Raw genomic sequence first — 13,332 nt, forward strand, 5'->3', positions numbered from 1 at the left:
TCAATACAAGTTAGGTACGAATGAATATCTGCAACAGCTAACGACCACATTAGAGATAACGTGCCACCACTGGCGCTCAATGTGACCAACACAGTCTGCACGGTGGCACGGGTCCATTATGAATTGCTTACGAGGTAGCGGTAAAGATAACATTGTAAGGTTCTTTCGTTATGTCAGCAAGGCCATGCAGTGTGTGCTAAGCCATTTCGACCACAGGTACCATGTCTCGTCTTACAGTGAACGCTGCTGAATTGATTGATTGATTGATTGATTGATTGATTGATTGATTGATTGATTGATTGATTGATTGATTGATTGATTGATTGATTGATTGATTGATTGATTGATTGATACCTCTTCTCAAAGGAAAACTTTGCTTTCAGGCATGCAAGGTGGGCAAGGTGGGTGAGTGGGCGCTGGCGCCTCATGCAATGTCACTTACCGTTGGCACCTCACGCAATGTCCGTGCGGCTGCGCGAGGCGTGCGACGTGGCCGACCAGTCCAGGTTTGTAGCGTCCGGCAGCAAGGACGTCTCGGACGCCGACTCCTCGAAGGAGAAGAACGACGAGCAGTCCTCGTCGCTGTCCACTTCCGCAGCTACTGGGCCTTCAGCGAGCAAAAAAGCAAAAAAAAAAAGAATAAAGTTGCACTACGATGTACTAGAGTAATCCTACTGCACTTCTCGGATTGACTGTCAAAGTTTCACGAAAGGAAACACTACAGGAGAACATGCGAAACGTAGTTCACATGATAAGGGACATTTTAGTTGGTTTCTTCGCATTTTAGTTTCTCTTCGATGTGTTTAAATTAAATTCTTCAGTGACATGTAACGACAAAACAGTACTCAGTCTTTGAAACCACCCTCTACGCTATCGTTTTATTTATTGATAAAAGTTATGTGGCAGATTTCACATTGCGTTAGGTCATCCAGTTTAGGTTATTAAACAAGCGCGTACATGCACACCTGGAAATGCACAATCGAATGTGTGCAGTATTCAGCCGTAAACAAATCACTTGTCCGATCGCAACAAAATTTGCAGGTGACGCTGGCAAATTTGAAGTCGGTTGCCTTCCTTACTGCCAGTATCAAGATGCTAAAAAAGATTTCACCATCTCCCACTAAAGGGAACCATATGAGTATGCGAGGCAGCGCATTAAAGTTCCGTTCATCACGGGCACCTTGGCCGAGGTTAACTCGTCCTTGCAAGTGGAGCACACCATGAATTCACTGTAGTTGCTATTGCTGTAACTCGTCCCGAACTCTTCTTGGAGCATGCCATGCGGGTCCATCATGGGTCTGCAGAATCTCGTTCCCCGACGCCATCACGTGATTGCTGAGAGAGTGTTAGGGGGAGAGGCCACAGCGTCTTACCCAGCCCCTTGCACAGGCCCGAACGCGCTAGCGCGTGCCAGCGCGTTCTAACTAGGATACAACGCGTTGGTTCATCGCGCGTCTGCATAATCTCGTTCGCCGACGCCATCACATGACTGCTGAGAGAGCGTAAGGGAGAGAGGCCACAGCGTCTTACAAATGGTCTTACCCAGCCCCTTACACAGGCCCGAACGCGCTAGCGCGTGCCAGCACACATGGTTTTGTCTGCGTTACGCCAAGCTAGGACAGCATACGGCAGCCCGGGCATCTAAAGTGCTCTGCACGTATCATTATCAAGGCGGTCGAATAACAAGACGAAGAAGACTACTCTTTTGCGCGAGCGAGCGCATGCTAGGTGGTAGAAAGCGGACGGTCTCCAATGGAACTACGGACAAAGCCCAGAGAAAAAGCTGCTTCGCATCTAAAAAGCGTAAAATAAAATTTCGATGAACCCTTAGCCTGTATTTTATTAGTCTCGTATATCTCATGGAAACAAGAGGAACACAAAAACCATCGCCATTATAGCTTCGGTTATAGTATGGCGTTGTTGTCAGGCAATACGGCCTGCTTTATACCGACGTTGCTCAGTTTTCTTCATAAACGTAAAAATATATCGGTACCTAAAGAATGTTTTGTATTTCGTTCTTATTTGTCTGAAATGTCACTCTTGCTCTACAATAACTTCAGACAACCCGCGCTAACTATTTAGGCTCATTTTCGAAAAGCATATCTGCTTCTTCACAAATCATCAAATGTTGAATTCATATTCATAGCTGGTCAGCCTCACTACTAACTAATGGTACGTTCTTAAAAACCATTCTAATGTACGCGGTGCTTTGCGAGTACAGGTCCTGCGACCTGCAACACAAGCTACTGTCTCGTAAGGACAGGCATAGACCAAGCATAAAAGCAGACTCATCTTCGTAAGAATGTGTATACTTTGGGCCGAACATGCCTTCTTACGAAAGAAAAGCTTTGTGAATTCGGTTCCTTAACCAGGGAAGGGCCACTTACCACCTTTCGAGTCGGAGGCCATCACCTCTGCCACACTGCACTCAGGCAATGCGGCCGAAGAACCCCGCTGCGACAGGATGCCAGAGCTGGGCGTCCGGCTCACTCTGCGTCGGCTACCGCTGCGCCGGCTGGTGCCCCTAAGCCTCGGCCTACCACTCGGCGGAGGCATGCTGCTCGTGGGCTCCTGGCTTCGGATCGTGGAAGTCTCCGCGCGCCGCCTCTCATGGACTTCATCGAAGCCGCTGTGCTTCTGCATCGCCGGGGCGAAACTCGCGGGTCCCGACGTTTTCGCAGAGTCTGCCGAACCGCTGTCGATGTTGGAGCCATCGGTGCGGCACGGGAACACCGACTGCTCGGATGTCGGTACGCTCGGTTGGTCTCGAGGCCCTAAAAAGCCGGTGAAATCTCGAGAACTGAGCACCGGGATGCTCAGCGAAACGACCGGTGAGGAACCTGGCTGTAGGATGGAATTGTACATGGATTCGAAGCAGGGGCCCTCCAGGATCTTGGTCGAGAGCAACCTGCTGCGCGCGTTCTTGGAACTTCCAGTCCTGGTGTACGAAAGCGCGCTGGCGCTCGGGTCTAGGACGACGCTACCACCGACGGAGCTCAGACCCACGGTGTCCACGCGGCTTGCCATCGTCGAGGTCTCCGACATCAGCAGACCCTCGGGAGAAGGCAGTTCGATGGTCTTCTCGAACGACTCCGGCGTGCCGACGGCCGCTGACAGCATCTTGACGGACGCCATCAGGTCGCGCTCGCACACATCCCACTGAAGCCAGCTGGGCGTCAGTCGGCTCTCGGTGCCTAACTCAGACGCCAGGCTAGGAGCCAGGTTCTCGTCGTCGAGCACAACCACCTGGATCGGGCTCTTGGCGGGCGTGTCGCCACTGAACACGTCGCCGGCAGTCTTCAGCTTCGAGATCTTGTGCGCCAGGGCGCCCGTGAGTGCCTGCGGGTCCTTCAGTTTGATTTCGCAGACTGCCTCGGCGATTGTGTCCATCTTACGCTGCTCGCCGCAAGGACCCCACGTTACATGTCTGGCGCCAGGCTGATCTGGCGACGCCAGAGAGGACAGAGGTCTCGAACACGCCCTCTGTGACGACCGCGGCGAAATCCGTCCCGACGGCGATGTCGGCGATAACGCGCGATGCTCCGGCCACGGAAGTATCGCCCGGGAGTCCAGGGAGCGCACCGGTGTAGTCGCCCTCTCCTCAAGCGTCGCTACCGCCTGGGCACTAAGGGCGGCTTGGCGCAGCTCGGGAGATGGGCAGGTGTGGTCAGCGTCGCTGATGGAGGCGTGCGCTCGTTCAATCTGCTGGGTGATGTACTGCGTCTCGTCCAAGAGCAGCGCTGCGCCGGGAATCGAGGCCAACCGAGGGCGCGGCGACGAGAGCGACCGCTCGCGCAGGTAGTGCTTGTTGCCCATCATAATGACCCGGAGGATGTCGTCGCCCCAGTGGCGTTCCTTGGCGGCGAAACGGCCCATGCGCTGGCGCTCGCCCGTGTTCGGCCGCTTCGGCGGACGCGCGCTCCGGTTTTCTACGCTGTCCTGGCGCCTGGCCTGCTCCAGCCCGCGGCTGCGGCGAGACGATCGCGCGGACCTGCCTTTGCCGGAAGGCGACTGCGATGGTGATGGTCTTAGTTTCCCCTGGCATTGCTGCTCGGGCGGATGTTCCCCTGCCTGGTACTGGGGCGGCGGGTGTAGCGGCGGCTCTAGCTGGCGGTGGTGAAGCTCCTGCGGCTCAGGTGGCTCCGGTTTCAGCGTAACAGGAAGGTTCGCGACTCCAGCCTGCGACTTCCCATCTCCGATCTCTTGATAAGGAGCTGCCAGCTCGGCGAGGGCGTGCAAGCACGTCAAATCTGTCGCCCGGTGTCCAACGCTGACGTTCGAGTCGGAGGACAGGAATGACAGCGTCGTCGACGCTGAGGGTAGCAGAGGCCCTTCGTCGGAGCGGCAGAACGGATGGCTCACGACGGTGTTCCTTGAACTCGCCGTTCTTGACGGCGTCACCGACAGCTGCCTTGAAGATGCTACCAGCTCGACCAGATTTCCGCCTTGCATCATTTGATAGATTTGAAAATTGCTTTGTTGAATAGCTGGCCAAGTACTTTGACTAGCTGCACCTTGCGTCAAAGGAAGGCGTGTCTGTACTTCGATGGCTTCCTTCTCTAGATGTTCGATTCCCCTCTCCTTTGCGGCCTCTGCACGAGATTCAATCATCGCATAACCAGTACCTTCATCGTCGTCTTCACTTGCACTGCTTCTAACGGATGCTTCGGCCACACTGTCATTGTTTGCACGAACGTTAAAGTCATCTGTAAGAAAGAAACAAGCCAAATTGCACCAAGAACCTTCGTAGTCAATCACTACTATGAACGTGCATATGCTGATACTCGTCGCCGTTTCATGTCAGTAATAATAATTCCTGAGGTTTAACCTTCAAAACCCACGATATGATTATGAGGGACGCCGTAGTGGAGGGCTCCGGAAATTTTGACCATCTGGTATTCTTTAACGTGCACTTCGAAGTACACGGGCCTCAAGCATTTCGACTTCACCGAAATGCGGCCGCCACGGCCGGGATTACGTTATACATATTACGTTTCCTCACCTTTTACATTGTCGAAATTTTCCTTTATGCCGGCTACGAATATTCAATGAAGTGCAAAATGAATACTTTAAATAAGAAAGGACCATTTGTGTCGCTGCTGAGCTGTTATTACTTCGTCTTGCACTTGCAGAAAAAGCGTATATTAAGACTACATTAAAAGCGCTATATACGGCCAAAGAAAAATGTTTATGTAAGCAACTTCAGTGTAAACAACTTGTCCAGCCGTTCGCAAGCTAGACTGAAAATATCCGAGCACTAGCCCTGCTTACCTTGCCTCGATGCTGCTTCTTTGGCAAACTGTTCATAATCTTCCTCAATTTCTGCGAGAACATCAGTAAAGGGCTTCTCCTGAAAATTGACTTTCTTCTTGCCCTTATTCCCTTTGCCTTTCTTGCTCTTCAGGGCAGGAATCATTCGCGTATCTTCTTCGTACGGCACAATCATTCGAGATGCAACATTGACGGATTCCTTAAAGGTGGCGCGAAGACCTCCCATGGACGTCTCGCTCGATTCAACGTCCATGCTTCCGAGTACGGCTTCCGGAGTCGTAAGACTCCAGTTAGCGTCCATTCTGGGGGCCCTGAACGTTTGCTCCAAGTTTACTCCAGCTGCAGCATCAGCGGCCTCCAGTTCTTGCCTCAGCGAGAGGACCTGCGCTGGTTGACTGTTCGGAGGGATATAGCCGTCCACCTTACTTTCCATGGACGGTGTCTCATCAGTTGCGCTGAAGCTGTCGCCCCACGCGCATACCTTGAACGGCTTGTTGCCCACGGTGGTGATCTCTTGGCTCGAACTGTGCGGTCTGGCAGCAATGTCGGGGTCGGCACGTTGCTCACCCTTCTTTCCGACTTGCCTGAAGGTGGGTGGATGCAGGAAGCCCTTGGCGGCCGAAACTTCGGTCTCCTCCGCAATTGTCGTCGTCGCAAAGTTGGGTGAGCCAGTTGGGGTTTTGGCCGCGAATTCAATTCGCCTCCTCAGTTCGTCAATGCGCGTTCTGCTCGCGACTCGTCGGCTCTCTCGCGCACGAATGATTCCTTGGACTGCCGGGCAAAGCACGTCGGAATCCTCCACTGTCGCTGTGTAAAACCGCGGAGACATTGGCGGCGACGGACTTTTCATTGTCTCCAGTTCCCTGAGGAGAAACGGACTTTGCCTTACGACTCCTTGCTGAAGGGTATCTGTCTTTGACGTCGAAGAAATGGGCGCCGTGGTTTCAGGTACCGTCAAGCCGGGCACCGTAAACCGGGACGACGTCTTCTCCGCAACCTCCTTGCAAGCTATGTCTTCTGATAAGGCCCTCGAGGCCCTCTTCTCTGCGTAATGTTTGACGAGTTCCTGGAGGACGTCTTTAAAAGCCGGGGTTCTCGTTGGCTCGTTAGGAACGTTACCCGAATCTGCGGCTTTAGGTGAAATCGTAATTGGCACCTTAGCTTTTAAAGTGCCAGTGTCTCTCCTCGAGACTTCCGTAGGCTTCACGGCATCCCAAGTGCGTGAAACATCGCCCGCCTTCAGCGGACGCTCGGTGATTATCTTTGGCGGTGCTGGCACGGGTGGTGGTTCCTTAGAAACATTCACGTGCATATTGCTTGCCGATGAATCGGAAAAAATACGTTTTAGGAAGCTCAGGCGCTTCCGGGAGATCTTGTTCGGTTTTTCTAGTTGCGCTTCTTTCGATGAAGCCGCGTCGAACTTGTCGAGTTTTTCTACATTGTCTTTCACAGAAACTTGACGAGATTCCAGTGAATCTTCCGCGACTCTTCTAGCTTGTCGTTCGCTCACATTCGCAGGTACTTGCTGTGACTTCGCCTTCTGGACCAACTTGTGCACTGGAGCAGCAACTTTGAGCTCTCTACCTGCGAATTGAGTAACATATGAACAGTCTGCTCCATACCACTGTCAGAGCTGGACAGTTGGACGATTCTGTTCATTTTAGAGCTACTCAGTTTGGAACAAAATAAATGCTCAGTAAATACCCTATGAGATAGCACGAAAGACTCCAGCATTAGCTAAGGCTAAAACTCGTATGCGCACTTGTAAAATATGGACGCACTTTCGCTTATTGTATGTCCATGCAACATTTTAAATGCCGCAGTTCAATAATACTTGGACGTAGGAAAAAACGAACCCTGAGGGATCTTTGTGTGTATGTATGTGGTTTCAAGCAAGTACAACAGAAGACCGCCATAACCTAATGTTATAAGTGTTATTATATCATTCATCGCACAAGCGAAAAAAAAGGTCGACATTCAGTGAAATGAGTCAACTTATTCGACAAGACCAATATACAAAACTAACTTGAGATAATTACTTCTCGTCGGTTTGGCAGCCATCTTGATTCTAGCATTTTTATTTTCTTTTTCGCGTGGCATCTAGCAGTTGTACCTTTCAAATGACAGTGTGTCCGCTCCCTCATAATTTTTACGTAACCAACCAGTGACTTGTAACGACCATTACAAACTTCCGATCCAGACATTACAAAGTACTACCGCTACTACTACTATTACTACTACTTCTACTACTACTACTACTACTACTACTACTACTACTACTACTACTACTACTACTACTACTACTACTACTACTACTACTACTACTACTACTACTACTACTGCGACGACGACGACGACGGCACAGGGTAAACTAAGACAGCTTGGCTGTAAAAACATTTTCTCGTTAAAAATAAAACTAGTCCGAAGATTGACGTCCGTCCTATTACTTGTGTTTTTGCCCTCGTATACACTCCGCCACGAATTTATATAGAACATGACTAACCACCAACTGGCTCATGCCACGATTCTGCTTCAATTTGTGTTCCCTTTACCAGACGCCTGTTGTCACAGGGGTAGTAGTGCCTGGGAGTGTTGCGTTACGACCCGTCGTGCCTACTGCGGCATTGTTTCGAACAGACAGCATGGATGAATGGATGACGGTGAAGTGGTTGTACATATAATGAAAGAAATCTATATGTCTGTTTCATTAATATATGTAACCGATTATTGGATAGCATAAATCTGCACAGTAATTGCATATATGGTTGAGTGATGGTTGAAATTTCTTGGGTTGGCAGAATGTGATCGATCGTTGTGTGCGTAGGCGTGCGCAGGGTTAACCATTAGGGAGGGGGGGGGGGGCGAAGTCTCATCGCAGCGTAACCCTCCCCCGTCCACCGCGTTGGTCAGCTTCGCAGTGGATGCAAAACTAAAAATGAAGCGATGACGTGTGCTTCCCACAACGACCTGCCTTTGGTTCCCGGCTTCCCTGGGGTGAAAATGGAAGTAAACAGGCATTGGAATGCAACGTCCGTGGTCCTCAGCCGCCATTATTGTCAAAAACGTGCACCGCCATAACTTTGCGCTTTAAACAATGACGAGATAGGTCCGACTGAGCAAACGTATGGGGAAGACTTGGCGGCATCTTCAGATTACTAGGGGTGGCGCTCCACCCCCTGTCCCCTCTCGTACGCATGCCTGTGCTTGTGTGAACCAGGAGGTCTCACCTAGGCTGGGCTGATCGGACATCTGCTGCGATTTGTCGACCATCTCCGGGCCAGCATTCTCGAGCTGCACAGCGGTGTCCGCGGTACGCACGACGTCTGTGGACATGGCGCGCTCCTGAAGGCTGATGGTCGGCACGGAGGAGGCCCTCATCTTGAACCGAATCTCCCTCATGAACGAGTCCTCGGTGGTGGACTCTACTTTGGCGAGTCGCGGGAGGTGACCCAGTGGGGGACCCGACGGTTGGGAACCGGAATTTCGATGTTCCCCGGTAAACCTGACAGACGCAAAGAAAGGAGGCTTTGTTTTGTAGCAGAGTTTCTTGAAGGGCTAGTTGGTACATCTTACTTCGAAGAGAAAAACAGCGCGGAAACTGGACTCTGGCAGAGAAGCACACAAAGTAAGCGCCGACGAGCAACTGAGCGCAGTTTACTGCGGCAAGAAAATATACAGGATGTAAAAGTGCAGAAAGCATGGATATAACTTATTAACAGCACAATTATAAGACGCGGCAGCGCCATGAATTCTGCCTCGTGCGAACAAGCATGACAGGTACACAGTCTCTTTTTATGTAGAGTTGTCGATGGCTCACAGACGCCCATGTAGCCCTTGTTGATTGCAAAAGCTTGCTAAGGCACGTTGCCGGGCTAGTTGGTTAGGATTCATAATTCGTACGGCGTAGCGCACCACGACAGGGACAGAGAAGAGGGACGCACACACACAGCGCTAACTTGCAACTAATGGTTTTATTTGCGATCACACATGCCTTATATACAATAACAGTGAATCGATAAAACCGAGAGAAACCGAGAGAGATGTAAAGATACAGCACAAGGCCTGCACGTGTCATCACTAATCACAACAATCTGCACCCGCCAACGTTCAAAGCGAAGATTAGGGGAGATAACTCCGGCGAAGACTAGGGGAGATAACTCCGTCGTAAACATGGGTAGAGTTTCTGAAACTACCGCGTCAAAATGAAGTAGCTAAGGACAACTTCATAAGATTTTTAGACCTCGGGCTGTATTTTTCGCCGGCAGGAGTGTGCTGGAGGTATGAACCGCGAGGAAATAAACCAGTCCTCCCGTTCACACCTGCTCACTCAAAATTGGTAAAGCGAGCAGTGATAAATACCCGTTTTCAAAATGCAATGATGAAGTCGCGTCACCACAAGCTTGATGCAAGCTTGTGGGCCCAGGCTAAACGTTTAACGGATTCTGGTTATTCCACGCGCCTGTTGACCACCGTTGCCGAAAATGTGAGCAGGAAGGGAAGGGCAAACGGCGGGGAGCCGGCAGCCGCTACTAAGGCATCCAAGGTTGCTGTAGTGCCCTACATGCATGCCATTTCACATAATTTGCGAAGGATAGCGAGGAAGGCCGGTGCGGACGTGGTTTTTTCTGCTCCCGAACGATTACAAGGGATGTGCAGAAAGGTAAATGCTGAGAGTAGCGGGAAGCGGGATTGTGCGATCAAGCACCGGGAAAAATTTGTCATTTGCAGTCGAGGAGTTGTGTATTGTATCCCTTTGACATGTGAACGCGTATACATAGGCCAGACTGGAAGGTGTGTGAACCAAAGACTTGGGGAGCACCAGTACAATGTAGAAAAAGTTGTATCTGGTCATTTAGGAATTCACTGTCAGAGGTGTGGTTGCGCCCCAATGTTTCCAAATACCCGTATTCTCGGTAGGGCCCGCGGCAGAACCACGCGAGAAATAATTGAAGCCTACGAAATCGACAAAAATAAAGAAAAATGTGCGAGTGTGCCTTCTTTGGCTCTGTCAGCTAAAGAAAAGATGTATCTGGGATCTTCGCTTTGAACGTTGGCGGGTGCAGATTGTTGTGATTAGTGATGACACGTGCAGGCTTTGTGCTGTATCTTTACATGTTTCTCTCGGTTTTATCGATTCACTGTTATTGTATATGAGGCATGTGTGATCGCAAAATAAAACCATTAGTTGCAAGTTAGCGCTGTGTGTGTGCGTCCCTCTTCTCTGTCCCTGTCGTGGTGCGCTACGCCGTACGAATTGCAAAAGCTTCATAGTTTTCACGCTCTCTCCTGCTATGTAGGTGCCTAATATTGATGTTACTGAGCGATTGATTGATTGATTGATTGATTGGTTGATTTATTTATTTATTTATTTATTTATTTATTTATTTATTTATTTATTTATTTATTTATTTATTTATTTGTAAAGGCGTGATTGACGGCGACGGTGCACAACGATGACAGTCACGATTGAGCGCAGACTCGCCGACTCTCACGAGCACGAGGGGCGTGCTGTCCTAGAAGAAGGGCGACCCACTAGAAGGCGCTCAAGATGACGACCCATTAGAGCGTTCCAATGCTTCTCTGCAGATTGATTGATTGATTGATTGATTGATTGATTGATTGATTGAGTGAGTGAGTGAGTGAGTGAGTGAGTGAGTGAGTGAGTGAGTGAGTGAGTGAGTGAGTGAGTGAGTGAGTGAGTGAGTGAGTGAGTGAGTGAGTGAGTGAGTGAGTGAGTGAGTGAGTGAGTGAGTGAGTGAGTGAGTGAGTGAGTGAGTGAGTGAGTGAGTGAGTGAGTGAGTGAGTGAGTGAGTGAGTGAGTGAGTGAGTGATCTCCTTTGTCGATTTTAGGCCAGCTTTTATTGTCCTCTCGATTCATGTGCATCTACAACTGGATCAGGAGGTTATATTCTACCCGAGTCTGTCTGGCATTTTCGAAGTCCGGCTAGCAGACCTACACAGGGGCACTTGAGCGTGTACCATGAACTCGGTTCCCAGCAGCTGCTATTTCCGACTACCTCCGTTCGATTGTGTTTCGTGCTCAGACGGCGGGAGCGAAAGCGGCACGCTTCGATTCGGTGCTGCTGCTGTCACGACAAATCTATAAGGTGTCCAGAACACCTGTCGGCTGCTGCCCTGAGCGCAATGTGTCTAGTACGTGAGTCACCAATACGACATGAAAGTACTTTTGCCGAAAGACTGATATTTTGTGACTGACCGCACCACCAGCACGTACGTGAGACTTACGGTAATGTTGCACTGTAAACCAAGCGGCAAGGTACTCTCGGTAATGTTTGAACTGAGCAAGACTGATAGGAAAGGCACAGGAGCTGATGCACGTGCACGTGGCGTATACACGAACATTTGCATGATTACGCTCCTGATTAGCTGACGCCATCTAGAACTTGCATTGAAGCGCCGCATTGTTGCGAAATGTAGTACAGACGGGCATTTCCCAGTCATTGTTCGCTATAGGGTCAAGTTTGAAGGTCTCTTCGCTTCAGTTTCAAGCATTTGAATGCTTCAGGACAAAAAAAAAAGAAACGAAACGGCACTGAAATTAAAAGTAGACCGCTTATTATTCAGTCTACTCTTTAAAGTCTTGTTTTTAAGTAACATTTTTCCCCTCATAAAGCAGTCCCAACAAGTCCAAACCCGGTGTTTGCACAGTGTCAAATTTTTTTAGATGTATAGTGGTGAACCTGATGTAGTGTGCGCTATGAGTGATTTTATGGCAGTCATTCAATGTTAAGTTGTGGGCACCAATACACTCCAGAACGTGTGTAGGTCTATCAATACAGCATCGGCACGCTTGCTCTTTAGTGACTCGATAGACGGGTCGTTCATAAAAAGATTACACCATCTCCCGCTCAAGGGAGCATGGAGGAAGGAATACTAAGGAGAGGCCCTATCGTATTTCAATGCATTGCGAGAAGTGTGGCGGAAGTGACGTCAGATTTATGGGGCAAACAAACCAGTACGGGGCAAACAAAACAGCAGACGCCCCGCGGCGTGCTCTCCGCGGTGGTTAGCTCTGCGCACATTTGTAGTGCCGACGTGAACTTAGCGGGTATTGTGCGGTTCGCACGCAGTAAAATGTTGCAAGCAGACGTTTACCAGGCTGTTCGTGCGTGGCAAGCCCGAGCGCTGCGTGCTGAAATTCTTCGTGGAACATTTTTGTGCAACAGTACAGAATACCGGTACGTGCCGTGATCAAAAATGTTCAGCCCCTGCATCATCGTATTCGAACTCACCTAGCAGTGACTTACGCGTTCTGCTGGGCGTTAGGCCTTCCCTTTCTCGTAGCCCTGATTTCCCGATCTGTTGCCGGATTAGCGGTTCTTTGTTCGTGTATATGGAGTGAGCGTAGTAGCTATTCGGCGCAACGCCAACCTATAGTTGACGTAACCTCACGTCGAAAAGAGGACACCGCTGTATTGTATACGTGATCGTGCACGTGAAGTTTGTAGTTCCAGTACGCACACAACAACAAGCACTTAGCGAGCGCACACCACACAATACATACATCACGTAGTCCGATAACAACAACATAAGTTTATTGCCCTTCCGTTGAACGACACAGCCTCTAAAAACGTACGATGCCTTCGGCGCATGTTATATACGACGCGTCGGACGGCAAAAACAAAGTTCACGTGTGTTCTGAGTTGACACAATGAGTAAGAAGCAACAGAGCGCACATCCGAGAGCTTCGCATGCAAATACCATGCATTAGTGATCAGCAATGAAGCGAACGTGTACGTACACATGAAAAGTGACATCCGGTACTTTCCGCAGTGCATGCTATTTGCACCGGGTATACGCTACCATACGCAACAGCTGGGCATTGCGTAGCTTTCCTACACACAAGGAGCAGCATGCGTAAAAAAAAAAAAAAGCTAGAATCATGCATGCGGTTGCAAACGACACGACGAAAACCGTGAAATGTTTCGAGGCTCCTTCGCTAGGAGGCGATGCGGGTGTTTGCGATGTAGAGGCTTCACGAATGTGACGTCAACAAAAAATTAAAAGATAGAGGGGACCAGTACGAAGATGGGTCGCGCT

At 49.9% G+C, this 13,332-nt stretch overlaps 2 protein-coding genes across 2 annotated transcripts; both read right to left on the reverse strand.

Annotated features, from left to right (window-relative positions):
* Positions 1 to 448: 448 nt before the first annotated feature.
* Positions 449 to 3,562, reverse strand: LOC125757138 (uncharacterized). The gene is made up of 2 exons (XM_049412348.1): positions 2,388 to 3,562; positions 449 to 607 (listed from the first exon to the last, which is right to left on the reverse strand). The coding sequence occupies exons 1-2, from the start codon at positions 3,388 to 3,390 to the stop codon at positions 453 to 455; spliced, it is 1,158 nt and encodes a 385-aa protein (XP_049268305.1). The 5' UTR covers positions 3,391 to 3,562; the 3' UTR covers positions 449 to 452.
* LOC125757342 (uncharacterized) lies at positions 3,420 to 8,736 on the reverse strand. Its single transcript, XM_049412830.1, has 4 exons — positions 8,499 to 8,736; positions 5,272 to 6,855; positions 3,562 to 4,706; positions 3,420 to 3,443 (listed from the first exon to the last, which is right to left on the reverse strand). The coding sequence occupies exons 1-4, from the start codon at positions 8,668 to 8,670 to the stop codon at positions 3,420 to 3,422; spliced, it is 2,925 nt and encodes a 974-aa protein (XP_049268787.1). The 5' UTR covers positions 8,671 to 8,736.
* Between the last annotated feature and the right edge of the window lie 4,596 nt (positions 8,737 to 13,332).

This window comes from Rhipicephalus sanguineus, chromosome 2 (genome assembly GCF_013339695.2).
Source record: "Rhipicephalus sanguineus isolate Rsan-2018 chromosome 2, BIME_Rsan_1.4, whole genome shotgun sequence".
NCBI lineage: Eukaryota > Metazoa > Arthropoda > Arachnida > Ixodida > Ixodidae > Rhipicephalus > Rhipicephalus sanguineus.